Raw genomic sequence first — 27,372 nt, 5'->3', positions numbered from 1 at the left:
TTTTGCAACCAAGAATCAACAAGAAATACAAATCCTCAGGAGACAGCTCAGAGAATTAAAAACTTTGTGGGTGCAGCATCGAAGTGATACTTCTAAGTTTAAATATGAATAACTCTTTACTTGACGAGCCTCTGTGCAGCTCTGAGAATTAAAATGGATGCTTGGAGGATAATAAGCTTGTACACTGAAAACAGATCTAAAAGCATATGTAGTAGAATTTACGCTTTCACCACTACTGGTGTACATATGGCTTTACATATGTAAAGCAAAGATGAGTAGAAACAAATTTTAGAAGCTGAATAGAGTCCTCCCTCATACCTGTTAACCACAGGTGGTTACATTCACCCTGGGCTCTTTTTATAATTGCTGGAAAGAAATGTGAATCTTCCAAGGCAATTCAGCCCCTCCAGCACTGAAACCACTTTCTGAGGTACCTGCTGCTTTCCCTGAAGATAGCAAGAGCCAACAGGAGACCCACCTCTCAGCACAGATAGTTATTCTGGATTGAATCAGAGCCAAGTTAAGTACAGCCTCTGTTTGATTAAAGGCTTAAAACTACTCATGGAAGTATGTTTCACTTACAAAGCTATCAAAGTAGAATGCTGACAATATATTGCTATGTGCTGATGCTATCAGTCCCATTCCTTGTGCATTCAGAGACACTCTTTGATACTGCAAATTGTATCTGAGTACTGGAGTCCCCTCTTTCTTTCTCCTGGGTTGAAACTAAGAATAGTACCTACGTGGCTGTTTAGGAGTTTCCAAATGAGCTTACCATCATCTGAATCACTATCTGAGTCCTGATTTATCAGTTCATTCTTTCTCTCTAGAGCCTGCTCCAGAGCAGCTTGCAGCTTTCTAGGTAATAGTGTGTCTTCATCATCCATCTGACAGGGGAAGAAAACATCCTTAAATCACATTCATCCTGTGCAGCAACTGCAGCAATTAATTTTGCACAGTTTAAGGTTCAGAAGAAAAGCATTTTGCATCAGCTGCTATCATGCCTATTTAAATGAAATAATAATAAAAACCTGTGTGCAGCTATCATGTATTTCTAAACATTTCTTGTCACTCTTAATGAGATTGAAGCCAGAAAAGATAACCCGAAGAGCTAGGTAAAGATCTGTATGCTTGGAATCAGCTCTTCACAAGCCAAAGAGTCCAAATAGTTGTTTCACTGAATACACATCATGCGAAGAGCAGCCACATGGACACACAGCTGCTCTAGTTGCCTTTATTTAACTTCAGTTCTCAGTAATTGCTTTCACTTATGTTCTAGCACATCTTATTTTCTGGGCTTTTGTCCCATTGCTCCCTTTGTTTATTTAATGCTTGTTCAGCAAAGGTGAGCACACATTGGAATATTTATAGGAATATTCACAGTCATATTTTCCAGGGAACCTTACAAAGAAAATTTACTCACCTTGCCTACTGGTGGATACTTCTGAAATTACCAAGTGGCACATTTCTACCTGCCTGTTCACAACCCTTCTCCCACCACACTCAGCCATTCCCCATGCTCCCTCTCTCACTCAGAGACTTCTCTTCTTTGTAATTTGTGTCCTTTTCACCTTGAACAATGAGTTTTCTTGCTTACATGATGCTATTTTTGATGGTTTTCTTTGCACTGCCAATACAGTTCTTGGTTTCTTTAGCAGCTGCAATCCCTTTCGCACACCTGAAGACACTGGTGCTAATTTCAGATGAAACAGAAAATGAGCTCCTTTTTGCTAGTGTCTTGCCCACTGCATATGGGCATCTATGATTTAAAAGCAAGCAACCTAGTATGATAAAATTAAGCAGGTTGCTAAAGTATGTGGCAACATTTCAAGGTGTAATTTACCTGTCTGATGAATCGATCTGATCCCAGGTTAACCATCAGAGCCTGAAGAAAGAAAACATGATGGCGAAATATATCTTAAGAGATAGAAAACATTCATTTAGTCTGCTTTCTAATGGAGAAGGATTGTCTGAACGATCCCAAGCCTCATCACAGATCAAATTCCTACTGTGAAAACAGTCATAAAGGAGGTTACAAAAGAGGAAGATGAAGTTCTTTCTGTAGAACTAAAGTCAGATTTAAAATAGATCTGTAAATATGTGCAAAAATTAACATAGTTGGGCAGATTTTTTGTTTTACACCTTAGCATGTTATTAATTTTTGCTACTGAGTGATTGAAAAGTATCTCAGGGAGTGGGTTAAAGAAAATGGTGCTGTCTGAGACAGCGGGGCTTCTGGAGGGCAAGGGTGTGACATGCCAATGCTAATGGAGCAGTGAAGCTGTGAGAAGGAGCTGGGATGTGGGAGAGCAATGTTAGGACGTGGGAGGAAAACAGCAGAGATTTACAAAAGCCTGAAGCACAGAGAGCCTTGTAAATGAACACACACACACAAAAAAAAAAAACAAATTGGAAAATGACAGGAAAGCAGTAGGAGTAAGAAAAGAAAGAAGCGTGTGGCCTTGAGGATTTTGGTGGTGTTTTACCAGAACAGCTGATGAAGTACAACTCTCATTTGATTTCCAATACAGTGTTAGCAGAGTCTTAAAAGTTACCTTCCCACCAATAAAAAAACCCAAAACCTTAAAGATTTTATTTTCTCTTCTGCCTGTGGCTGCATGCACAACTGCCATTAGCATTAGCCAGTGTCATAGCAGCTTGCATTTCGTGATCTTGTCGTGACAGGTACAACACAAACATAAGAAATCAGAATATTGGCCCCAGTCAACATTCACTTCTCTCTGTCCTCAGGACCAAGGAGCAAGCAGCAGGCTCTCTCCTGGCCAGGCCAGCTTTAGCCCTGGCAAATAATTCTGGTGCCAGCTCTTACCTCCTCCACAGGCAGCTCCTTCAGCTTGGGCAGAGAGCTGGAAAGCAGGCCCACCAGGAAGGGCGTAGGGCAACACACGATGTCAATCATGGATGAGGGCAGAACAGGGATGAAGGTGTGCTGCCAGGAGAAGGGATACAGCAGGGCCACCACAGCGTGTGAGCAGCTTGAGAGGGTGCTGCGGAGAGAGGATGTTTTCATGTCAAGCACTGACAAACAAACAAGAGACAGCAAAAGGAAAACATAAAAATTGAAAATGCTAAAGAAAAATGACTAAATCACATAAAAACAAGATAAACAAACAAAGCAAAACCAAACCAACTAACCACACAATAATAATATATTTTGATGGACGTCAGACCAACTGTCATGATACTGGTATTATCCCTGTTCAGAAAAGTGCTCTGAAATACCCATGAAGTTGAGGCTTCGTATCATTCGTGGAAAATTTACATCATACACCATCCCTCCACTACTGAACCCAATTCCCTTTTACAGTCACATGGTTTCCAAACATTAAAAATAAAGAAGCCTCATTACTGCGCCAGTTTGAGCAGCAGGGGAATAGAGGCATGCTTTCTGTTACACAGCTTTGATTTTGGGCTGCATTACAGCATCTCCTTCTTGCAGGCAGTGGATGACAGAAATTTGGACTGTTACCCAGCCCAGCATGACCGAGCTAATTTTCTCACAGTGCAAACTTCTGCTGTGCTTAATGTAGCCACAAAGAACTATAAATAACTAATAACTTCAGAGCTGCTATTGCTTGAGAATGCTGAGGGGAAACGTCAATTTCTTCACTGCAAGTCTTACTGGAAACTTTAGGGGGCATCAGACTTACACTGGAATAGCTGTCAAAAGCACTTCTGGTTATGGATTATGCCAGGGCCAGAAGAAAGGTTTTGCCTGTTTGTTCCTGTCAGTGATTAACTTTTGAAGATTGCTGAAGGGGAAAAGTGAGAATAAGAATAGAAAGAGAGAAGTTTGGGGAGCAGTAAATGCATGCCTTTTTAGCCTGTTGTTTGCTGGTTTGCTTAATTTATTTGATACTTAATTAAAGATCTGTCAATTACAGCGTGTTTTCATAACTTATGTAGTCTGAAACAGGTCCTGCACATATGAGGGAGGTTGAAACTAGACGATCATTAGGGGCCTTTTCAATCCAGGCCATTCTATGATTCTATGAAAAATCAGAAAGTTAGAGAAATACATCATTTTAGAGCATGCAGGGTTCTGCCATTGACTCATGCTTTGGTCCTACGAGTGTGGGTGATGGCAAACATAATGCTGCTCTTCAGAAGAGCTGTGGGGCGCAGTGCAGGCTCCCAGCATGATTCTCAAACTGGTTTTAATGATGCTGCCGCACTTTTAACTGCATCCAATTCGGTCTTCTTACACGACTGACTAAAAAAAGAGCCACGTCGAGCTAAAAGCAGGAAGACAAACATTCTTCTAACATTCAGTTAATATTTTTCTCCGTTCTATAGAATGCCCTTTTGTAACTTGCTGCTTTACACGCAGTGCTGTGACGTAAATCAGCCCCTGCATCCTCTCTGAGCGCCATTCCCACGCCAGGGGAGGACACTGGGTTCTCCTTCAGAGCTCTCCCAGGGGGCGGATGGGGCCAGGAGCAGCTGAGCACAGCACGTGGCAGCACCCTGCTCCATGGCATCCTGCTGCCCTTGTCAGCTCCTCCTGTGCCTGGTAGGGCTCTGCACATCCGTTTGGCAAAATTCAGTCCCAGAAAATGGTTTCCTGTGAGACATCTCAGGCAGGAAACACTCACTGTGAGCCCCAAACCCCCAGAAGAGCATACTCCTGTCCCTTGTGCTGAGGCTGGGAGGCCTGGAAGACGCATGGAACCAAATTTTTACATGTACAAAGCATCTGTGTACATTTGTGTACATTCTTACGTGTACAAAGCATCCTTCCACAGCTGGAAGGAGTCCCCATTAGAAAGGGGTACACACCTCCCACTTCAGTGTGAGGTTTTAACATTCTGTAAGGTCACTTTCAGAAATGACAGCCATAAGGGAACTCTAAAACTCTGCCATACAGTTCCAATTCTCTCAAAAGCATATTCTGTAAATGAAAATAAAAATAAAGCCCTAACCTGGAAACAAGTCCACTCCACTTTTTCCTTTCAAGCTGTGCAACACATACACTGCTCCAACTGTTCTTGTTGATGAGAAACATGAAGTAAATAAGATGGTTTATTTTCTCCAAGGTGTGTGAAGCACACAAAGTAAAGCAACAGAATGGTCACAGAATATTTTCATAATATTCTCATTTTTAATAGACCAAGGCAGTTTTGATGAAGATGAAAGTACTGACATGATGTCATACAGTGTTATAAATGCATGAGTCTATCAGTAATGATAGGAAACTAGTGACATTTTTCCATTACAACTTTGGAACCTGATGAATCTTTTCAGACATGGAATGGCTATGTCATCATCAAAGCAGCTACTGAAGAACTGATGTGATAACATTGCATCTTCCCCACTCAAAGTTGACTTCTCCTTTTCTGTGGTACCTTGCTCTACAAATCATTTTCCCATGGTAGCACACAGAAGTTTTCCCTGTTGCATACTTGGATGTGGAGACCCACTCAGACCAAGAGCTGAGGTACAAGTGTTTTCAGACATGGCCATGACTCAGCTGAATTGTGGGGACTGCTGCTGGACATGGTTAGCACCCATGTCAAAAGCAACTTGACCCAACTTTGACCACTAATAGAATAAAGGTAATTAACTTCCAGTTCAGTTCAACAAATATCCTCAAATCTAGGCTATTTTAAAAAGTAATCATCAGTATATTACTATAGAATAATCATCATATTCTCAGAAACACAGCTGCTGTTGAACAGCAAACGGATGCTGTGCTGATGCTGCAGGGAGCACTGCCAGTGCCACTGCCAGTTCTGCATGTGCCTGCTTCAAAAGACCAGAGCTCATCAACTCTCACAAAATATTGAAGTCATATTCAGTTACACATACTACTCACACTGGAAATATTCCACACGTACACTTGACAACTCCTTTTCCTCTATTCTAACAGCCGAAGACTGTATTCCCTCCTACTCCTCCATCCACCTCCTACAGTTCCTCAGAGACCTGAGGGAGCCTTATACCCTAAGCACCTCCTAAGTCCATGACTGCAGTGCCTCCATTTGCTGGACCAGACTCTGCTACCCTTGTGCATCTCCACAAGCTTTGGCACTTGCACTTACGAAAGGCATGAGAGAAGACCCCTGTGTCCTCCTCTTCCTCCCCCCTGGGACAAGCAAGCTACTGTGCCAGAAGCAGAGGGGAGACCATCCTTTCCACGTGAGGCCAAGTCACACAGCAGCTCCATTTCACAGCGCTGGACCAGCTCTAAGCAGATACTCTGAACCATGCACCAGTTTGGCCCCTCCATTTTTTCAAATGGAGAAATGAATATAAAAATGTAAATTCACAAATAAGTCTTTCTACTGCCTGTGTTTACTTGTCTACAACCTTTTCGTGATTCTCATTTCTTCCTGCTGCCTTAATTATGTTACTTTGTCCTTAGTTGCTGAACTCTTTCATCTGCTATAGTAGCATGTTCATAATCCAACCCACAGCTGGCCGAGTTCCCTTCCTGACCCACATCCCCCATCTACCTGGGAGAGCTTCCTCCCTTCTATGATTGGAACCTGGAGGCCTTCTCCTCCTCAGGTGTAACACCTCTACACAGGTGGGTGTTGCACAACCATGTGTCTTGTGGCAGGTCATGGCAATGCTTTTCTGTGGTATCTCCTATCCTTGTGCCATTGGTGAACTCCATGGCAAAACTATCCATCTGACACTTCCCTCCTGGACCCCTCAACACCTTCCCAGACTTTGCCTTAACTTCAGTCTCTGAGAGAGGGCAACATCTGCAACAACTCTGCAATGGTCTGAGAGGTTTGTGGAGAACTCTGTAAAGAGTTCTGGGAAAAGACCACAAGGCCAAGAATTTGGCCAGCCTCCTTCACCACACAGTCTGCAGAGGCAGAGGGGAAGGACAAAGCAAAAAGCTAGAAAGGCATCACATAAAGAGAACACAGCAGTGACAACTGTAGCAGATTGCTGCAGTTTGGATGAGATATGAGCTGTGGAATTCCTTCGCTGGGCAGGCAGCCTTGGGAGCAGAACTGCACTGCACCAGATGCAATGCACAGCTAAACGCTGGAAAAGGAACAATTTCTCTCAGTGGATAGGACTAAACAACAGCAGCAGTTTCACTCAGGGGGATAAGCCTAAGAAATAGCATCAGAGGCAAGGCATAAATCAAAATATATCAGTATCATGAGGGATAGAGTCCATATTGCAGCATTTTTGCTGACATCTCCCCTTGCAGCATTCCTGCTTTTAAAGGAAGCCCTTGAAGATCTCTGGGCTGCCTGAAGAGCTGGGTGATGATAGGGAGATGTTGCTGCTTTCTTTCTGATCCCCAGCGTGGCTGCTCTGCTCCAGTACAACCCTTGGCCCCCAGAACCCTTGTTCTGCAGCTGCACGTACTCAGAGCCCCCAGTCTGTGGCTTGTGCTTCAGTCCCAGAGTTGTGTTTGAGGTCCTGTGCTTCAGCAACCCACCGCCTGCCCACCAAATAGGCCAGGCAAGGACACATTTCAGGAGAATTCAAGAACAAGTCACTGATACAGCAGTGCAGAACATTTAGTTTTCTAACCTGTGTGAAACAGGCATGCTACATATGCAAAATTATTACTGCTTGATTCTCATTTACCCTTTTATCATTTATCCTAGCTGTTTAAAAGATGGGAAAAGAGCTGGATTTCCCCTTTTCTGACACAAGCCAAATGAAGTGTTTTTTGCAGCTTTTTAGCTAGATCTGCCCCATTAACATTTCAAAACAAAATTGTGTGCTGTAGCTACAGAAGAGAATGTGGTGATGGAGCAATCTGGCTGTGCGGCTGTGGCCGTGAAAAAATGCTCCGAGTCAGGAGTGGATATGTGTAAACAGGCACAGTGAACAAAAGCTTCATTCAGAGGCACAGCGTCAGATGCAGGGGGAGCAGGGGGGGCATGACAGAAGATGATTGCAGGAAGTGTATGGGACAACCTTCTGGACAGGAAAGCAAGAAATACCTTTGTGCTTGTAACTCAATACTAAAGCCAAGCTGAAATAGAAATGTTTGAGAAATGAAGCTGTCACAGGTAACCCACTGCTTATTAGAGATTAAAGGATGCCTCTACGTGTACATGCGTAATGCCTGCAATTACTGAGGGCCCAGGAGATCTGTCTGTTTGTAGCACTGCTTTCTTCTGATTGCCGCTATGTGCATGTGATCAGGATTCAAAATTTAACTTGCTGTCACTGACATTTTTAACCATCTGCCTCTGGATAACACCTTGTTTTCCCACTTCATGCAAAGTGATACAGAACCATGAAATAACTGAGGTGGGAAGGGACCTCAGGAGGACAACTGGATCCAACCCACAGGCCTGATGTTAGGTCAGGTGGTCCAGGAACAAAGCCAGATCAAAAAGGCCATTATTTCACTATGTAAAATGTGCTTTTGTGAAATGATTCTCATTTATCCAATCCAAGTTGTGATGAACTTTTATGTGAAAAGGTTGCATGCTTTGGTAGCAAGAGCTTGGAGGCTGACAGGAGGGGATAATATGTGTGCCAAGGACTGTGCTACTGAACTGTAAACACAAGGACATTCTGCCATATTAGAAGCCATCATAGAATAAATTTTTGTGCATACTTAAAAGAGACTTTTCTAGCTGCTAATTTCTTCAGAAATTGCTCAGACTAAGCAGAAGATTCCTTTCCACTGTAGCCCTGGGCTACACAAAGAAATGGGAGGCTCAGCTGATAGAGGAAAAAGGAAGGGAAAGGAAGGGAAAATGAGCCTGATGAGGAGGTGAAAAGGGAAATGGACTGAGGGCAAAGAGACCAGGATTCAAAACTGAGGGATGGGACAGTGAGTTGCTGAGCTGAACGATGCAAGGAGAACAATTTAATGTGAATCTGGATATGTCTGTGCACATGGGGACAAATTATCAGGGCACTGCAAAACTTGTCCCTCCCCATTGCTTCTTTGAGACGTAGGAACAGTGATGCTGCTTAATGACATCTGCCCTTCATCTTTTGATACTGCAGATGCTGTGAGAGGGGCCCAAACAGCATAGGGGGAGGTTGGTCTCCAGTAGGACTGAGCTTGCACAACAGAGGCTTTTCTGAGCTTGCACAACAGAAGCTGTCTTAAGATGTAGACAAAAATCATCTATAATCCACGTGCTTACACTGCAACGACCTTGCACCATGCCCCTACACTACGCACAGCTCACTGATAAGCAAGCACAGTATCTATCAGGAAAAATTTGCCATTTGAAAAGATGAGTTTCTGCCACTGTGATTATAGGCAGCTGTATGCAAGAGACAAAAAATTACAATCAAAACAAACACCAGAATTTGTGTTCAACTTCTTGCTGCTTGAAACAAATGCAAATTAATTCTAACACAGTAACCTACCTGAGCACTGATGGAAAAATTATTTCTAATGATTGCAAAGAAGCAGGAATTACAGCTAGTTCATTGGCTTTCCCAACTGAAAACCAAACAGGCAAAATACTACTTTGGATTTTAATTCAACAAAGTACTTGGGGACAAGGTTCAGCCTTAATTTACCTTTGCTGTACTGAAATGAAGCCTAAAATAGCTTTTGTTTTTCCACTTCTGTTCTCATTAGATCTGCTCACAAATACACACACAAGATGTGACAGTTGCTTCGAACCAAGAGTACCTGATGCTATGGAAAGAGAGCTGTGTGAATGGCTGTACAGTTGTCTCTGTCAGCAAGGAATGTTTCAGCATCTGAGATTTGAATATTAAGTGTTTCTCTAGAAGCCCTTCAGGGATAAAGGACACTACAGAGAATCCTTCAAGCCTTTATACGGTGCTTTAGAAGGAAGCACTGTAATTTCTGAATGAGTCAATACATCTTAATTTTAATATATTATTAATGTATTTATTAACTCTTGATGGTTTAATTTAACTTTAGTTAAATAATTAGATTCTCCTCCAGACAGAATTCCACATGGTGGAACCCCCTTACAAAAGGCTCAGCCCCCATAGTGGTACATGAGGACGAGGACGTTCTTGCTGCAGCCGTGGCAGTTCTCTTGCTGTCTGACATGGCCCTGTGCCTGTGGGAAGCACTGTTCAGAGGGAATTAAGAGCAGCTCTTGTCAAGCCAGGTACAGGTGTCTGTTGCTACGTCTGACCTTTCTCTAGAATAATCAATGAGACATTTAAAATGATATCTGTTTGCACCTACTACAAGGAAAGCTGAGTGTGTATTGCTTGTAAAAGCCAGAGTAATGTTGTGCATTGCGATTTGTTTTTTTAAAGCAAACATTTAAGAAAGAAGTAAACTAAGAGTCATGACATGAGGCTTAAAGCACACAGTTATACTGCACCTCTGATCAATATCCAACTTCCCTCCTTTGGGTGAAGGAATAGAGTACACCCTCAGTAAGTTTGCAGATGACACCAAGGTGGCAGGAAGTACTGATGTGCCTGAGGATAGGTAGGCCCTACAGATCAATCTGGATAGGCTGATTGATGGGCTGAGGCCAATGCTGTGAAGTTCAACAAGTCCAAGTGCCAGGTCCTGCATCTTAGAGGTGATCTTAGAGGTCTTTTCCAAACTTAATTACTCTGTAATTCTATTATTCCTTCTTTTCAGGAAATATGGACAGATGCTTTCTTGTCTTCCAAACCAAATATTTTACAGGTAGCAGCAACTCGATGCAGAAGGCACTCTATGCACTCTATGCATCCTACTGTGCATTCACCAAGTGTGAAAGAAAGTCAGGAGTTAGTGTTTCCCCTTATTTGAGTGCTGATGTATTCTGCAAGCCAGAATTCATGGAGCTGGAGTACAATTCAATGAGTACAATTCATGGAAGAGGCTTGCTCAAAAGTTTGCATCACCTTCCACGGCCCATTTCTTGTCCCTCCACAATATGTTTTATAGAAAATTGAGCAGGCAACATCTTCATCCACAAATTCTTTTCTGACCACAACCCCTTTAGCGTAAGCTTTCAACACTCTCCTCTATTTTGTGTTACCTCATCCTACCTGTGTGGTTGCACCGGGCGCCCCACTATAAAGACCTGAACGTCTCCTGACAGCACAGCGAGAGCCCGCGAGACAGAATGGAGCAGGAAGAGTGAGAGCCCACAGCACATTTGTTGCACAAATCAGAAGTGGGAAAATGAGCTTTAGTCAAAGCCTGACTAAACATCACTGGAAAGGAAAGCAGGAGGAAAAGCAAAAATTTACAAGCTTATTGTAACTCTTCTCGCAATATGGCACATTAATAAATGCCATCAAAGTTCACCGTGTATTAAAAATACCATTATTATATTTCCTTTCTATGGGACCTTGGAATCTTAAACAAGAGTCCCTCCCCAAGGAGCTGGTTGAGTCACCATCCCTGGATGTGTTTAAAAACCATTTGGATGCAGTGCTCAGGGACATGATTGAGCAGAGGGCTGTTAGAGTTCGGGTAGTATGGTTAGGTTGCGGTTGGACTTGATGATCTTTAAGGTCTTTTCCAACCTGAGAAATCCTATGATTCTATGATTAAGACAGACTTAGAAAGTTCATTTGGTTTCTCAGGCTGTCTCCTCCACCTGACACATTTCCTGAGAAGTTACATTAGAAATACTCTCAATGCACAGCTCTTCCACTGCCATCAGTCATCGCAGAATCTGAATGCCAGATTGGTACCTCTCCAAGTGGTACAAAATATAAGTATCTCTTGAGAAGGAAGAACACAGTGCAAAAATTCTCTCTCAAAAGTCTTTAGAGACAGCAATTGCTAGTTACCTTGAACCACCAATTTCACAACGTTAAAAACTTTCCATTCTAGCACTCAGATGGTAAGACAAGGCACTCTGCATCTTGCAGGATTGGGGTGCATACAAACATCCTACACAAAGAAGATGATAACAAAGAAAGAAAGCAGAATACTAAGCAATTGGAGCTACATCAAGACAAATAATCACATGCTTTATGAAGGGCTTAAGAGTTTTGAGACTTTTTAAGTATGCATGCTTCTATTTAGTGGTACTTCATAGTAGAAGCAGACAGAAAAATCAGTCTCACAAAAGGAAAGTGATTGCAGAGAAGGCAGTGGAGAATCAGGCTGTGGAGGATGGTTCTTGATGTAAAAGATGAAGGCAGCTGCAGGTTACTGTCCCCTAAGTGAAACAGGAGTGGTCTACAAGTTCTAAATCACAGTCCAGCTCTCACTGAAGGAAATGGAAAATCTCTCTAGTTACTTATATCACAAATTGACATTCTTGCTGTAAAATAAACTCTTCATATTGGGCATGATTACATCTGGGGTAATCATACAAGTGATGACTCCTTTCGCTGCAGGAATTAGTGAAAGAAATTTCCCAGCTTGTGTTCAAGCATGTCAGACAGCACAATAATCCCGACCATCTTCAGAAAGCACTTGATGATTTTTGGATAAAACATCCTAGAAGAAATGACATTCACACTCCACCTGACTTGAGATAGAAGATATACAATCTACTGCACACTCCAGCAGGTTCCGCACATTGTATCTCTAAATATTTCTTCGATGAACAGAGGATAACGGGGGAAAAACTTTTGCTTGAGACAAAGAGTTGAACTTCGAGCTCAATAAAGGGCTGTGCCAGATGTGACCAAAAGAATACACTGTTGGATCTTCTCCATCCTGTCCTAAGAAAAGGTACAGATCACATAGAGATTGGACACAGTAAACCCTTCCTCAAAAAAAAAAGGTTTCTGGCAAGCATTTGCTGTCAAGTTCCCTGCACTATTTTCTTGCGGAGTTTTGTTATGATATGGGAAGTAAAAGGAAATCTTTGTTACTGGGCGAAGGTCACAATCTGTTTGCTGAGCACACTTTGCCTCTTTGTCTCAACACACATTTTTACCTTTTAACCTGCAGGCTGGCAGATTTTACAAGTTTTATGATATAGCAGCTACTGGAAAGGAGCAGCAAGCACATGAGCTTAGTAAGGCCTCGCTACCATGATTAGCTTGTGAGAACTGTATCCTACTTTTATTACATAACAATAAGAATAGGGAATGAGCCTCCACGTTACTAATCCGTCCAAAATTTTAGCTGCTCTTTTCCATTTGACCTCAGTACCGAGCTGAGTAATAAGTTCACTCTTACTACTAAGTAAACATTGCCACATCTTCTATTTGAATTTGCACAACTTGAGCTACAAGATCAAAAGCATCTCTAATACAGTTTTTCTAGGTGGGCACTGGGAGACTGCGATCAGGCTGCCCTGTAACTGCTAAAAGTTCTCTTCCTAGCATGAGCTCTTGGCTTCCAAGACAACAGATTCAAATAGGAGGACAAGCCTCAGTACTCTCTGAACATAACAAGGACAGTCCTAAACCATCTCCGTCCGTGAGATTAGGAAAATACCACTGTTTGTTCTGAAAGCCTTTGCACTTGTGTACAAGTACACTCTGCTCCATTTTTGCTCCTCAAAGTTAACAGAGACATGCCTGTGGGGTGACTTCCTGCAAGTATTTACATATTTATGCTTCTGATCTGAATTAGTCAGTTTTTCTGTCTGAAGCCTGACCTTTGGTCAGGTCTGAGACCTGCCTGAACTTTCCACTTATGCTGGAATAGATTCCTCCTGGAAGTCCCAAATATTTCAGGAGCAGACACAGAGGTTTTTACCCTTAATATCTGTTAAGTCCTCCCACCTCATAAGTGCCTAGCTTCTTCCCACAGCAGTACCTCTTGGCTTTGCGGGGTGAATGCTGCAGAGGAGGGTTGTCTGGGGCTATGGCCCACCAGGTGACAGACTGCTGGTCTGTGTCACACTAGGTTGCCCCATACAGCCGAAGGGATGAGAGAAGGCAGAGGGACAGAGAAACAGCAAATCTCTTCTGGGAAAGATGGAGTCATCTGCAGTCATCCCTAAGGGAGAAAGACACTGATGTGCAGAGGCGGAAGCTGCACTGAAGTTCACTGTCACAGCTGCCATTATTGCCTTATCTTTGTTCACTCAAGCTTCTCTTGCACATGTGTAAAACTTGTGGGCTAATTTATGGAATGCCTGAGACACTGTAAACTGACCTGGCTCACACCAGCCTGAAATGTACCCAGCCCAGCCCTGTTGCCCATTCTAGCTTCCTGCCCTTCTCCTGACCCAGCATGAGAATTCTCACTGCAACCGGGCTGAGAGGCCCAACTGGCTTGGAGAAACTGCAAAATCAATAATCCCCACTGTGCCTGAGCTGGCACAGCCTTCTGGGTGAAGGAGGGCATGGCCTGGGGCAGGAATTAACAAGGGAAGCCAGAGAGGAGACTGCCTTAGCCTGGCTTACATAAATGCATTTTCCTTAGGGTACATTTTTGAGCTCATCTATATGATGTGGGAGCATAAAACCTGTGTCTTTCTGCAGCAACTTTCCTTGAGGCTCATACTCATTCATCACTGCAAAATAGCTGAAATATCTTGGGAAAACAAATAATGACAACAATAAGAACTTGCTTTTTCTCCTGCAAGAGCATGGACTCTACAGATACTTTTCATTGCCTCTACAGCTTTCCACTGAAAGAAATACTTCTGGATTTCAATCCACAGCAAAAACCTCATCCTGACACTCACACTAATTTATGTATAAAAAATGAGATTATAACAAAGGCACGCTGAGATGTCCAAGCCCTTCCTTTCCCTCTGTTCAGGAAGTCAGGGGAAAAGCCAACAGACCTGTTCTCACAGGCATGGATACCCTACCCAGCAGCAAACATGCCTGCAGTTTTTTCCCTGGAACAAAACTAAAACAAGCAGAGTAATGTTTTTCCTCCAGTGTTTGTGTTCTATTTATTTTCTGTTGCTACCTTTGTGCCTGCAGTAACACCAATGTCCGCTGCGCCCAGGAAGCCCCTGATTTTGCATCTGCTGCCTCACTTTGTAAACCCCAAAGGACTGCAGTAGATAAACTCTCCCTTTGCAGCTGGCAGCACCGTGGGATTATTCAAGATTGGGGTGAACAGGCAGAATATAACAGGTAGGAACATAAAAAGAGGCTTCCAGCTGGGACAGGGATTAGAAATATGGTGGGACATACATCTCAGCTGTGCTCTCAGCAATGTTTGAGGAACTGGAGTGTTGCTTCCTTTTCCTGACTTATTCTTCCAGATTTCTTTCTTACTGCCTTTATTTCTCTGTTGTCTTCCTGACAGTTCACAGAAAGCAACATACTGAAAGGCCACTGGCAGATTCAGACAAATTTTTGAGGGTGAGCAAATAGTTGCAGGGGTTTATTCACTCAGTTTCAAGTAGAAAAAAAAATGCACAAGCAACCTATTGAGGAAAACAAATCGACAAACCCAACTATGCACACATGCACAACTAACCAAGGCTAACTCACAGGCTTGTCATTCAAACCTTACTGTTTCCTTATTTCTGGTAGCATCACTTTCTGTATTGAAAGATGGCAACCTCTTCTCAGTAAAGAGTAAGGACTCCAAGTTTTCACACTCTGGGCAGCACAAGAACCATAAATAACAAGTTACTGAATGAGTCTCACTTCACTAGGCATGACTTTCTGAAACCTGTATAATGTGTGAAGTCATTTATTGCTTGGAGACCTGTTAACTAGGCAGCCATAAAAACCCATTGCATCTCATTGTTGGAAGCCTGAACTCCATCATTTCTTTCTAAGCTGCTTTTTGGGTACATGCGGAAATCAAACCCTTGTAAAATCTTTTTAATTTCCTGCTCTGGTACTTTGGGTCCACAGACCTGTAAGATATTTCACTTCTTTTTTTTTTTTCTTTTTTTTTTTTTTTTTTTCTCCACATTACTGGTAAACTCCTTCAGTTTCAGCCATGATGCCTATAAACAAAATTCATGTCAGACAAGGCAGGGGTTCCAAGATAGACAGTTATTAGCTCAGAGCCAGAGTGTTTCATTTTAGACTTCATCCCCATTTAAACCATGAAAACCTCAGTAAGTATTGAATTTAAATCCACTTCTTACTGTCGCTTTCTCTGGACCTTTGTCAAAGGACTCGTTATTAGTTTGTTTTACTCTTAGAGCCCTTGTTCTATATCAAGTATAACTGTGCACGTGCACAGAATGAGAAACAGTCTCTGTCCTGGAGCATTTAGGATCCCAGACAGACCAAACAAAAATGAGAAAAGGAAAGAAAGGGAGGATCTGTATTTCTGGCATGTGCCACACAGCAGGTGAAAGGGTTCAGGAGAGCTCAGTATTCCCAAGACTTAATCTTACCTACCTTACCTACCAGGGCAGATTATGTCATACTTTTGTTAGAGGAAACAAAACAAAGTGTATAATAAGGGCTGCGTGGCTTCTGTCCCTTGCAGGAACAACCATAAGACTTTGTAAGCCTCAGCTCAGCAATATGACTGTTTTCCAAGCCAAGATGCCACAAGTGTGTCAAAACAGGTTTAATGGTTGTTTCTTTTCTCTGAATAGTGCTGAGAAGTATTAGAGGACATCAGTGAGATCAGCTGTCCCAGAGAAACTCCAGGAAATGGCTGCTCTCTGTCCCCTGGGCAGCAAGCCTTCCCCACTCTACTGTGCCCACAGCCAAGATCAAGGCTCAGGGTACTCGGCCAACCAGGACAACCTACTTGCCAAGGAGCAAGTAGGAGCTCCAAAGCAGTGCAGTAGTTGGCATCAGCATCATACAATTCTCACTTCCTCTGTAATAATTAAGCATTTAGTAGGAAAGTATTCAGAAGAAGTACATCAGAGTGTTTTCAAAAGCCACCTGCCCCAGTGTTCCTGGTGTAACTCACATATCTTCTAGGGTACTGCAGAAACCCTGAACTAACTCCACAGTTCTCAACAGGAGTTTATAGGAAATTAAGTCATTCCCAATGGTCATTCAAAGTAAGGGTTACTGACAAGGAAAGGGATGAAATAAAATGTTCTTGTTGTTCTAGACAACAAAAAGGACTACTAAGGAAATAACTTTATAACCTGAGAAAAGTCTGCAGCTTTAAGGAATTCTCCCCTAAAGGTTGTAAAGCTTTTACTATGCAAAGTATTTTTGCTATTATATACACTGGCGGCCACTAAGTGCAGCTATTATTTCTGGCGGTCATTCAGAGAAGGTCAGGACAGATAAAGTGTTTAACAGAGGTTGTTTGGGTAGATCCATCTGGGTTTTTAACAACCCATACTGTCTACTGTGGCTTTTCAAAAGATGCTCGATTTTTTTCTGGATCTAATAAATTACAGTCTTTCCTTTTATTTGCTATGTTTTATTATTTGTCAGGCTACAGCAAAGAAAGTCTTCTTTACAATGCCTGCATTTTCCTATAGAGGTTATACACAAGCACTCAAAAAAGGGCTGATTCTTTGCTGAGGGGTAGAGGTGCAACCTACATGGAGCTCCCATTTTCTTGGTAAGGGCTCCATGGAGCCATGACCTGGTCCCTCTCCCTCCTTACACCATGGGGTGAGCACATGCCTCAGAGGGAACAAGGAGGGAAGGTTGCAACCATAGGGCAAGGAAACAAGATGTTAAAAGGCCGTAGCAAGGAGCCCAAGATGGAATTTCAGAAAGAAAACATTTTCAGGTTGTGTGAGCACCTAAATAAAGTAGCCTAAGTAGTTGGGAAGGAGTGTATTAGCATTCTTAATGCTCACACTGCATGGTTTGGTAGTGCAGAATTTCAAACCTAGCCCCATCACAAACTCTCTGCACTGCACAGAGCAAACCAAGCAACTCTCAGAATCCCACTGGGTGCACTGTATGGCCAACGCTGTCCAGTGAGGATCTCTGACACTGTTTATGGGTACTTTGTTTCAAAACAGAAATGAAATATCGCTAGGACTACATTGCTTTGAAACGTTCTGCAAAAGGCTTGTAGACTGTGAAGCAGATATGTGTTGATATCCCTATTGTACAGGCAGAGCTAGAAAGCAACATCTAGAAAATGTGTTCCCCATCTGATGCAAATAATTTGTGCTGAAGTAAGATTATTTAAACCTTGCAGGGAGAGAATACTCACATCCAGCAGTCATTCTAGACATACATTAAAGCTTTTTGTATCGGGAGACAGCACTGCCCCAGCCTGTGATTCAGGTGCCTTTGTCACTTACCTGAGTTTGTCTGCTACAAAAATCACACGCCGCTCCAAGAGGAGAGAAGCAAAGATCCTGATGATCTGACGCACACTGAGGCACTTGAAAAGGCATTCAAAGTCCACATGTTCCAGGCGTGAGTCCATCGGCCGCCGCAGCTCAATGACCTGAACACGTTCAACAGGTATCAGTCAGTGTCACTGGTCAGGTCTGACAGACCCAGGGCCACGCAGCACCCTGGCCCAGGCATGCCTGCTGAGGGGACAAACACAGCAACCCCCATCCTCTTTTGGAAACTGAGGCTGGAGGCATAAAACTCCAGAGAAACAGTGCACTACACAGTCCACTGTCATTTCATGTTCTTCCCAGAATACAGACATGCATTAAATCTACTATCATTTCCTAGGGAAGTGTAATTCTGCCTTCTAAACACTCTCTCACAAACGTAAAGCTTGGCTGAGTCAACAGAATTAAGTACATGACAAAAAAGAACTGGAAGTTTCCAAGGTTAAAATAGTCATAAAGCCAAAGTATATTTGGTATCAACTTGGCTTGCAATTCAAATTCACATCTAGATGGGAGCCAGGGACTGATCTTAAGCATCGTGCCAAGTTTAATCCCAATTTACTTCATCTTTCCTCCTTTATAATGCACAAGTCACTAGCTGGTGTTTAATAGTTTTGCTGTCATAAATACATGTACATACGTGTATATATATATATATATATATGTACATACTTAACTGGGAGTCAGGACAAGGTCTTAGATGGTGACTTGTGACATCCCTTTAAAGTCTAATTGTCATACTTCATCCATGACCTCGGACCCTCTCCTTCCTTTCCTCAAATGCACTTTGCTTGATTCCTTTATTACATCTTCCTTTTATTCTGCAATTGACATGCTCAGATGTGGAACTTGTAGGCAGAGGACAGAAAAGAGATAGAAAAATATAATGAAGAAGAGAGTAAGAGAGGAATAAAAATATGAAGTGCAAGACAGAAAATGATGAACTACTGAGGAAACTGAGGAAACAGAAGGGGAAGGGGAAAAGCAGACCAACTTAAAGCTGTGTCGAAATCTTTGTAGATGTAGCAGCAGGAGCACATATACATCTCCTTCTTCCCATATGTCCAAAAATCACCATCATATTACTGCTTTAAACCTCCTTTATGCTTTCATGCACATGAGACCACATTTCACTAGCAAACTGTATTAGGTTTAAGGGTGAGAAGCCCTTACAAAATTCCTCACAGACACACTGTTTTAGGGATACGAGCAGCAGCAAGATCACAGGATACGAAACACAAAACCAGTTCCTACTGGTTAAGCTGTAATACTATTCATGTTTGAGATGCCCACTTTCATTCCTTAGTACTGGGGCTGGAATCTCAAACCATATTTAAGTGCCCAACCACGAGGAGCTAATTGTGCTGCAAAACTTCCAACACTAATATCTCGCTGGGGTTAGGATGCAATGCAAGTTACAGCAGCTTTAGATGCCATAGATGTTTTCTGTTATTTGGCAAAGCCTTCTGCTTCAGTCTGCTCTTCACAAAGAAATATACTGTCTACTTCCCAATTAATCATCATCTTTGTTTAGGCCAGAAGAGCCACAATGGAAGGACAAGATTCTGTTCCTAATTAAGATGGTGCATTCCATTTAGATAACGAGTTTGTACTAGCATAACACAGAGTAAAGCTCAGCCTGAAGAGTTGTTTGTTTGTTTGGAATCATTGCAATATTATTCTCTGGGAGAGTTCAGATGCTTGAGCAGAGGATAGAGAAGCTGGAGATCCACGGCTCCCGGATACGTTCACATGACAAAGGCATCGTCAGATCTTACTGCTGCTATGCCAAGCAGCCCCTCAATTTTCCTTCGCTTCTCCAGAAGAAAATGCACGTGGCTTAAAAACATCCTGCAAATCACTTTTACAAGGCACCCCTCACATTTCATCCCAAGTGACATTATAGGTCCACTCCATTACACTTGGAGAAGATATGGTACAATGTGAAAAACACTAATAGCACTGCAGAACTAACCCTAGGAGTTGTAAAATAACCAAAAGAGAATTTTCTTGCTTTTGGTAAGTGGGACAAATTCTATTCTTACCTGCAGTGAATAATTTCTCTATACTATTGCTCTTCTGAATGCAGCTACTGCATATTAATGTCAGGACACATAGAGTATAGAAGGACATGCCAGAAATCTAGTAACTCTCAAGTTAAGAGAAACTTTAAGCAAAATACCACCACTGTCATTTTCCATAAGGTCTATGTTTTACAATGCTAGGTTTCTGCCTGATTGAGACAGTAAAAAAAAAATGAAATTTAAAAAAAAAAAAAAAAAAATGTTTGCAAAACCAAGGCAACTTATTAAAAACTATGAAATAACAAATACGTAACCATAAATCAGCTTATAATAATCAGCAGGAACTAGCATTAACATATCAACACTGTAGCAGCTCCTACACTTCTCATTTTAAGTACCATCCCGTATGACTTGCACTACCTGCACCTCCTGCTTTTCTTTTGCTGTTTGTTATAGGCACGATGATGGTGAAGGCTTTGGTGCTTAATGTTTCCTGTTATTTTTTTACCTCATTGCCAGCTCCAGGCAGAAAAGTTTTGACTTTGATCGTCTTTCCAGGTGCAGGAAAAGGAGATTCCATCAAACTCCTCATAAATGGATAAACCAGAGCAGCAGATATGCCCCTTCTCCTTTCAACCTCATCCAGGATCTAATCCATTAGTAAGACATGAGAGAGAAAAGAGAGAGAACAGGTCAGCACCCCATACACTTTTGAAACATCTTCTGATCCACATGTGCCTAAACACATGGCAGATCTAAGTTTAATTTTATTTTTCCATACATTTCTGCAATGCCATTAAAACCACAGTATTTGACCCTACAGTAAGAGTGACTCATCTTCCACTTACAGTATGAATTCCTTCCATGCATGCAGTTGAACAAAGAGACAAAGAAGAAACAACAAATCTGCAAAACTGAAGGAAGTTCAAGCATGGCAAAATGGGACCTATATTGTTGGGACTTGACCCGAACAACAGCGTGAGCTGGAGAAAGATCAACACAAGCCCCATGGTTACAGGCCAAGTGAGTGTCAAGTCTCAGTTGTGAACCCAAGGTTTGCATTAAGGAGCACAAATAAGGAGCTCATTTTTTTTTCCACTGCGCCTGACTGGGCAGGAAAAAGCCAGACTGACAAGAAAAGCACCCCTGACATACAATGACACCACCAGGACAGAGCTCTAGGTCCAGGCTCAGCCATGATGACAGCAGTCACTTTGCAGTCTGCGCCAAGCTGGAGCCAGCTGTGAGAAGCTTTATGAAGCATGCCCAGCTGTTTACAGAGGGTGTCTGCACTAAGGTCATTTTCTGTTTAACATGACGCAGGGCTGGCAAGCCGGTTCTGAAATGAGCAGATGGAACTTCTTACAGATAGAAAGGACTATCATTTTCTTCTCCTTTTGGTCACATGGAGCAGCATAAATTAGATCACAGCTAAGCTTTCCCACATTAGACAGACCATATAGATGATAAACCTAAAGTAGACAAGAAAGCAGGCTTCAAAGCAGTTAGTGGTTTGACCTGAAAGACTGATCTCCTAACCACCACTTGAGACCAAAAGGCTATGCATGTGTTAGTGGATCTGAGCCAGGCATTTTCCCTTGTTTCTTTTGGAAATGCTTTTTTCACTGAAACAGAACATTAAAATATACTTAATCATAAGCTGGTGACTTACAACGATAGCTAATGACACCAAATGCCAACAGAAGCATTCACTGGTGTATAGTTTCTCCTTCCTCTTCACTGCACACTGAAAGCTGAACTCTAAAGCAAAGCTGCAATCCTTGTCTGTAGAAGAGGCAGATAACCCCTATCTTGTAACTGACTAGGTCCAGAAGGAAGGACATACTTGGTTCTCAAGTCTCTCTTAGTAGTAGGTATTGCAGCAGTGAACTTAAAAGGCTTCAAGGAAGATGAAAATAATGTAAGTTATCCAAACCAGCATGATACATATTTTAAAACAAAGAACTACTTTTGCTTTCCTGATAAATAGTACCCAAGGTTCAGTATCTTGCGGTCTTTCATCAGTCACATTTTTTCTGTAAGATGGCTGTTCCTTGTTTTGACTAACACTGCAGAGGGCACCATTACCGAACTGTGCAATTAGGACAGCCCAGGTTTCCCTCCAAAGACAGAGACTGATTCAGTTTTCTATAACTGCCTTCACCCACATCTGTCTCCAAAAACAATGAAGAAGCTGAGACTTAAACTCTTCCTCCTTCCTTTAGAAGCCGTTTCATCCAAAACCTTTCCAGATGTGTTGCTTGGAGTTTGTGCTTAAAACCTGTGCTAAATCCAGCTCCAGTCTGCACCAGGTCTTTCCAAGCACCCTGCTCTCATTGTGGCACCTGTATTTTCAGGAGATGATCAGCTCTTTGCAGTACATTACGGATCCAGTGGGGATTAGGCCCTTTTGTGTCCCAACCCCTCCCTCAGCCCATAACTTAAAAAAAAGCATGGGTGTACTACAGCTCCACTCACAGACTCACATGTAATTCAATGGGAGCCTTCCCTTCTGCTCAAAGGTCAAGAATTTGAGGGTCTGCCTGCCAGCTGCCTGATCTGCTTCTGTTAAAACCAGTGAAATCATGCTTACCAGTCAGCCCCCAGTTGACTTTGACTGGATGAACAGACATTTTGAGACTAGAGATTTAACTGGGAAAGCAGTCAATGTGCAATTTCGGTTTGATCATTCCTGTCTGCTGCAGACTTTACATTCCAGCTGCAGAGATATTTGGTGTAAGTAGGACACTCACATTTCCGTTTTTCAGACTTTCTAAATTTTTCCCCTTTCCCAAGGTTTCCATTGAAAATTAGTCATTATCAAAATTAGATAAAAAGATAAAAGCAAACAAAGAGCCTCGGGACCTCTCTCCACAGAGAGAGCTTTTTTGAGCTGTGTTATCCCCCCAGAATAATGTGTTTCATTTTGCTTAGGATATCTGTGTTTACATATGTGTTATGTCTAAGGGTCACTGTTATAAACCCTCAGATGCAGAGCTTTATGGAAGACCTCAGAGGCAGAACTGCAATTAACTATTTCAACACCATTGTTTTTCTTCACACAAGAATTGTGTTAAACTAAGTTTTATCTGTGAAGACTGTTTTGATGAAAGCTAACATTCCATGTGATTACTAGATCCTATGGACAATATTTTTATTAACTTCAATAGTTAATGCGCTTGTTTCAACTTTATTCTATACAAATGAAGAAACAAAATTCATGTTTAGGTCCTGTCAGACTCTTTGTATCTGCAGTGAAAATCTCTGGCAAATTAAAACATTCCTATGAATACCGTATCAAAATTTGAATGGAGGAAGACAACTATCTGACATCAGACATATTATCTTTCTCCACAAATCGCCAGCAAATCCTATAGGGTAACTCTTGAGGAGCTCACTGGATTTTGCAGGACTCTTCCAGACGACTGGAGGTCCTAAACTGGCAGTCAGAGAGATGTTTCAAATGTTAACCAATCAGTAATGTTTTAAATAGCTTATTTTAATAGCCTTTTGTCTTACAAAAGAATAATGCTTGCAGCCATGGAGCTGACTAGCAGTTAACTGCTTCAATGGCAGTGCAATCTCTGTTTAGCTGCAATGTTCTGCATATTGTCTTAATACTCTTACACCAAGAAATTTATTAAATAGGTAAATTACATCAGCATATGATATAACTTTATTTGTTAATGTAAAGGCTTATTAGAAGACTATACATCCTTCCCTAGTCCTTTAGAATAAAAACATCAGGTCAATGCTGTTAAGCATGCAGACTTCACTTATCAAATACTCCTTTTTCTTAACCTCATTATTTCACAGGGTGCTGGAGTAAAAGTGGTACTGGCCTACTGTTTGAACTGTAGATGCCAAGAGTTACAGCTCAGCACAGAATGGCTTTGGAAAACAATGGAAAAACCTCCAGTCAGCCAGATGATACAGACACTCAGATGTTTTTTGAATCAAGTTCTGCCTCAGTCACAGAAGTAATAAGGCATTCTTTGATGAATCCAGTCATAGAGATGGAATATCCAAAACAGCAACTACAAAATACAGTTATCTCCCATCAAAGGAAGAAATTCTTCTCGTCTGGTTCATTGATGTGGATATTTCTCAGTAAACACTCAAGTGCAAAAACAACATTATAAAAAAATCCTCTTACCTTAGAAAATAAGTCAAAGCACCCCAGACGACTGATGACACAATAGACCTCAGGTAGGCGTGGCCCTTTTCCACTAGGCTGATAACAGTAAAAAAGAGACTGAAATTACACACTGATTTGGAGCCATGCAGAAATATACTTCTCTCTCTAATCACATAGTTGGCCGTCGTGCAACGTCTTTCACCATTCATTTCTCCATCAAAATAGCTACTCTTGGAAAAGCATCATATTTCTCCCTTAGGACAGTAGGCTAAAAAGCATAAGTAGTTCTTACCCACTTTGAAAATCTCAGCGCATTGGAACTGTATTCAAACACTGCTCTGACTTGAAGCCATAAAAGCGCGTTTAACTATGGCTGTAACTCATGCCTTATACCACCACTGTCCTCTGCTCCTGCTGTGGTGAGGCTACCCCAGGACCATATGCTGGGAGGTGACAATTACAGTGCCAGGGAAGGAAATATGGCTGTAGTTCCTGATTCTCTCATGATGTTCAAAGACAGCTTAACTTCCAGAAAGCAAACTCACAGACCTAAACAAAGGCAAGCCTCATGAGCTGAATCATTAACTTTCTTAGATTCATGCATGATAAACACGAAACTCTTAAATAACTTAAACTGTGTCGAGAATGAGTCAGTGGTGCATATCTCTTCCTCCCCAAAAAACCTGTCAAAATGGTTCTCTGAAACCATCCTATTAAAGATTTTTCCTAGAGAAGCAAATGGTTTAAACCTACATGACTGAAGTGTAATCTCTCAGCCTACTGTAATCTGCAACACTGCCTGTGATTGTGCAGGGAAAGGTCTGGTGGCACTATGTGAAAAAAGGTGAAAAAAGGGTACAACCACTTGCAGGATTTTGCTTATGTACTAAAAGAGTTCAAATCAGGCCAATACCAAACATTTTAGAAAAGCATCCTCACTGGCAAGGTTCGTAGAGCAGAGAGGCAGTCTGCCTGTGTCCTGCATGCATACAGTGAGCACAGATTGAAACACCCCTGCACAGGAGATCACCACTGTGTTTTTAACAAGCTGTGATACAGCACTGCAGTTTCGTATAGTTGTAACTGATTTTCATCAGTTACACAGGAACACACTTCCTAAGGGGAGTCATTTCAACAAGGCAGTTTACTGACTTCAGGTACCGTGATACACATTTGCAAGATACAATGCAAGGAAGTCCTGGTGCTGCTTTTGGCAGGAATTATATCCAATATGGCACAGAGCAGCTGTAGAACAGTTCTGCACCAGTAAAAAACTGAAAGCAGGGTCTGAAACGACGGATAGTCCTCCTAATTCCTTTTATCTAGTGGAGTCAGCTGTACTTGTGAAACACTGAATAAAAAGTGTCTGTAAAAGAACCACCCGGCACCACTTAGCCTCCTCACACAGCTGTACATTATTGCTGTGCAGGAGTGATAGAATCATCCCCAGAAATGCTGTGATAAAGGAGTTCAGAATCACTGTTTCCATCTGTTCTCTCCCACTTGTGCATTGAGCCAAAGTGGCTGATCATCTCCTGTGCATCCACATAGAAGGCTGGCGTATTTTTTTAATCTTTGTTTCATTGTTTGACTCTGCAGGTACAGTAATTAACAGCCCTCAGTATGTTTAGCATTTACGTGTCACATCCATCAAGAGAAACTGAGGGGTAGCTGTGTTTTTCGAATTGGAATATCACAAACTGGGCTTGGACAGTCAGCAGGTGCCTGGCCTATTACAACAGAGACCACAAAAAATACTCGGACTAAGTGAATACAGATGTGTCTATTTCTGGATCCAAACCTGCTCACTACACGTCACGTCTCTGAAAAAGCAGAATCCTTTTTTGTCCATATTAGGTATAAAACCCTTTCTGAAGGCACTGAGTGATTATATCAAGCATGTGGGATTTTGGTTAAAATCATTGTGTCAAATCTACAGGAATGCCGAAGCCATGCCAGGAGACTTGGATAGCTCCCAGCCAAGAGCTGTCTCAGTGACTGCCAGTAAAAACATCACATTCCTGGGTCATCTATAAGATCAGAAACAATAACAGCTCAGCACTTACTAAAAGATTCTGCTTTATGAAATATCATTGCTTTCAAACGTTGTAAAGGCTACATGTCTAGGAGCTCTTTCCTCCTCATATAGAACAGACTTCTCTATTATTTCAAAGATGTTTCCTTGCAGACAGCACAGACTCCCAAGTGAATGCAAATCATCTGCAAGAGGCAGCACATAAAACCCTCAGGCAGAGCCATTGTGAGAGGCATTATTTCTCAAATTTCTAGCACTGGCAACTCTTCGCATAACTCTCCTCTCAGCCATTAGTTTACAGTTCAAAGACAGACCTAAACCACCTGCTCATTGTGTTATAGGTTTATCTTTTTCCCAGAAAAATGTATGGGATAACTCAACCTTCCCATCCTCAGTGTCTTCCTTCTCTGCTTGGACTTATCTCTCTTAACTAGCAGAGACTTATGGACTGCACACAGCATACAGTGCTGGTTTAACATCCCCCCTTCCCAGAGAGCATTTCCAGTTTGAAGGCTGTGCTCAACAAGATAGCTGCAGCCTTGGAGCCCCATCCTGTCTCATTCTCTTTTCCATGCAATCGATACGCCCAGTTCAAGGAAGCTATGTCCTAAAGGAGCACCAGCTGACTCTGCCTTGACATATTGCCATCCTCCTGAAGGAGGGAGGGTGGAGAGAATGATGTTTTGGTTTTTGAGTTGTTTTCAGAAAGCTCAGGATATTTTCAGCCTTAGTCCACCACAAACTAAAACACTGATGAGTTTTGTTGATAACAAGAGACAGATTCCCAAGAGCATGAACATAAACTGACAAGAACTTGGCTATGGGATGGAAGAGCTGAGATTTGCTTCAGGGCTGATCCATAAGTGGTTCAGGACAGTCTTGTTACAATGAGTTTAATGTGATGTTTGCTGAGTGACGTTTCCAAAACCTGCTTCATCATCTGCCTTCAGCAGGTGGAACAGACGACTTTTGCTTCTGAAAATAAGCCTACCACTTTTCTCTTTCAAAGCTCACCTCCCTACCCAGGTGCTTGAAATCCAGAAGATGTCTTCAGAGATGATCTCCCAGTCTGGCATTGCTGAGATGCTCTCACACACCACACACTCCTGCTTTCAAATCAGGCTGTGTGCACACCCA

At 42.1% G+C, this 27,372-nt stretch overlaps 1 protein-coding gene across 6 annotated transcripts in view; it reads right to left on the bottom strand.

The window, feature by feature from the left end:
* The window catches only part of DENND2B (DENN domain containing 2B), a 154,494-nt gene that overhangs the window by 1,766 nt on the left and 125,356 nt on the right, over positions 1 to 27,372 (bottom strand). For all 6 annotated transcript variants that reach the window (XM_042814786.1, XM_042814787.1, XM_042814788.1 and 3 more), the window contains 6 exons: positions 24,219 to 24,296; positions 20,571 to 20,711; positions 17,991 to 18,139; positions 2,831 to 3,008; positions 1,844 to 1,885; positions 776 to 887 (listed from right to left, as the gene is read on the bottom strand). In XM_042814786.1, coding sequence (XP_042670720.1) covers positions 776 to 887; positions 1,844 to 1,885; positions 2,831 to 3,008; positions 17,991 to 18,139; positions 20,571 to 20,711; positions 24,219 to 24,296 — 700 coding nt within the window. The remainder of the gene's footprint in view (positions 1 to 775; positions 888 to 1,843; positions 1,886 to 2,830; positions 3,009 to 17,990; positions 18,140 to 20,570; positions 20,712 to 24,218; positions 24,297 to 27,372) is intronic.

Source organism: Centrocercus urophasianus, unplaced genomic scaffold (assembly GCF_019232065.1).
Source record: "Centrocercus urophasianus isolate 14NV4802_14NV808 unplaced genomic scaffold, USGS_Curo_1.0 seq_14, whole genome shotgun sequence".
In the NCBI taxonomy this organism is placed as follows: domain Eukaryota; kingdom Metazoa; phylum Chordata; class Aves; order Galliformes; family Phasianidae; genus Centrocercus; species Centrocercus urophasianus.
The sequence above is the reverse complement of the archived record's forward strand: the minus strand, read 5'-3'. Positions and strand labels throughout refer to the sequence as shown.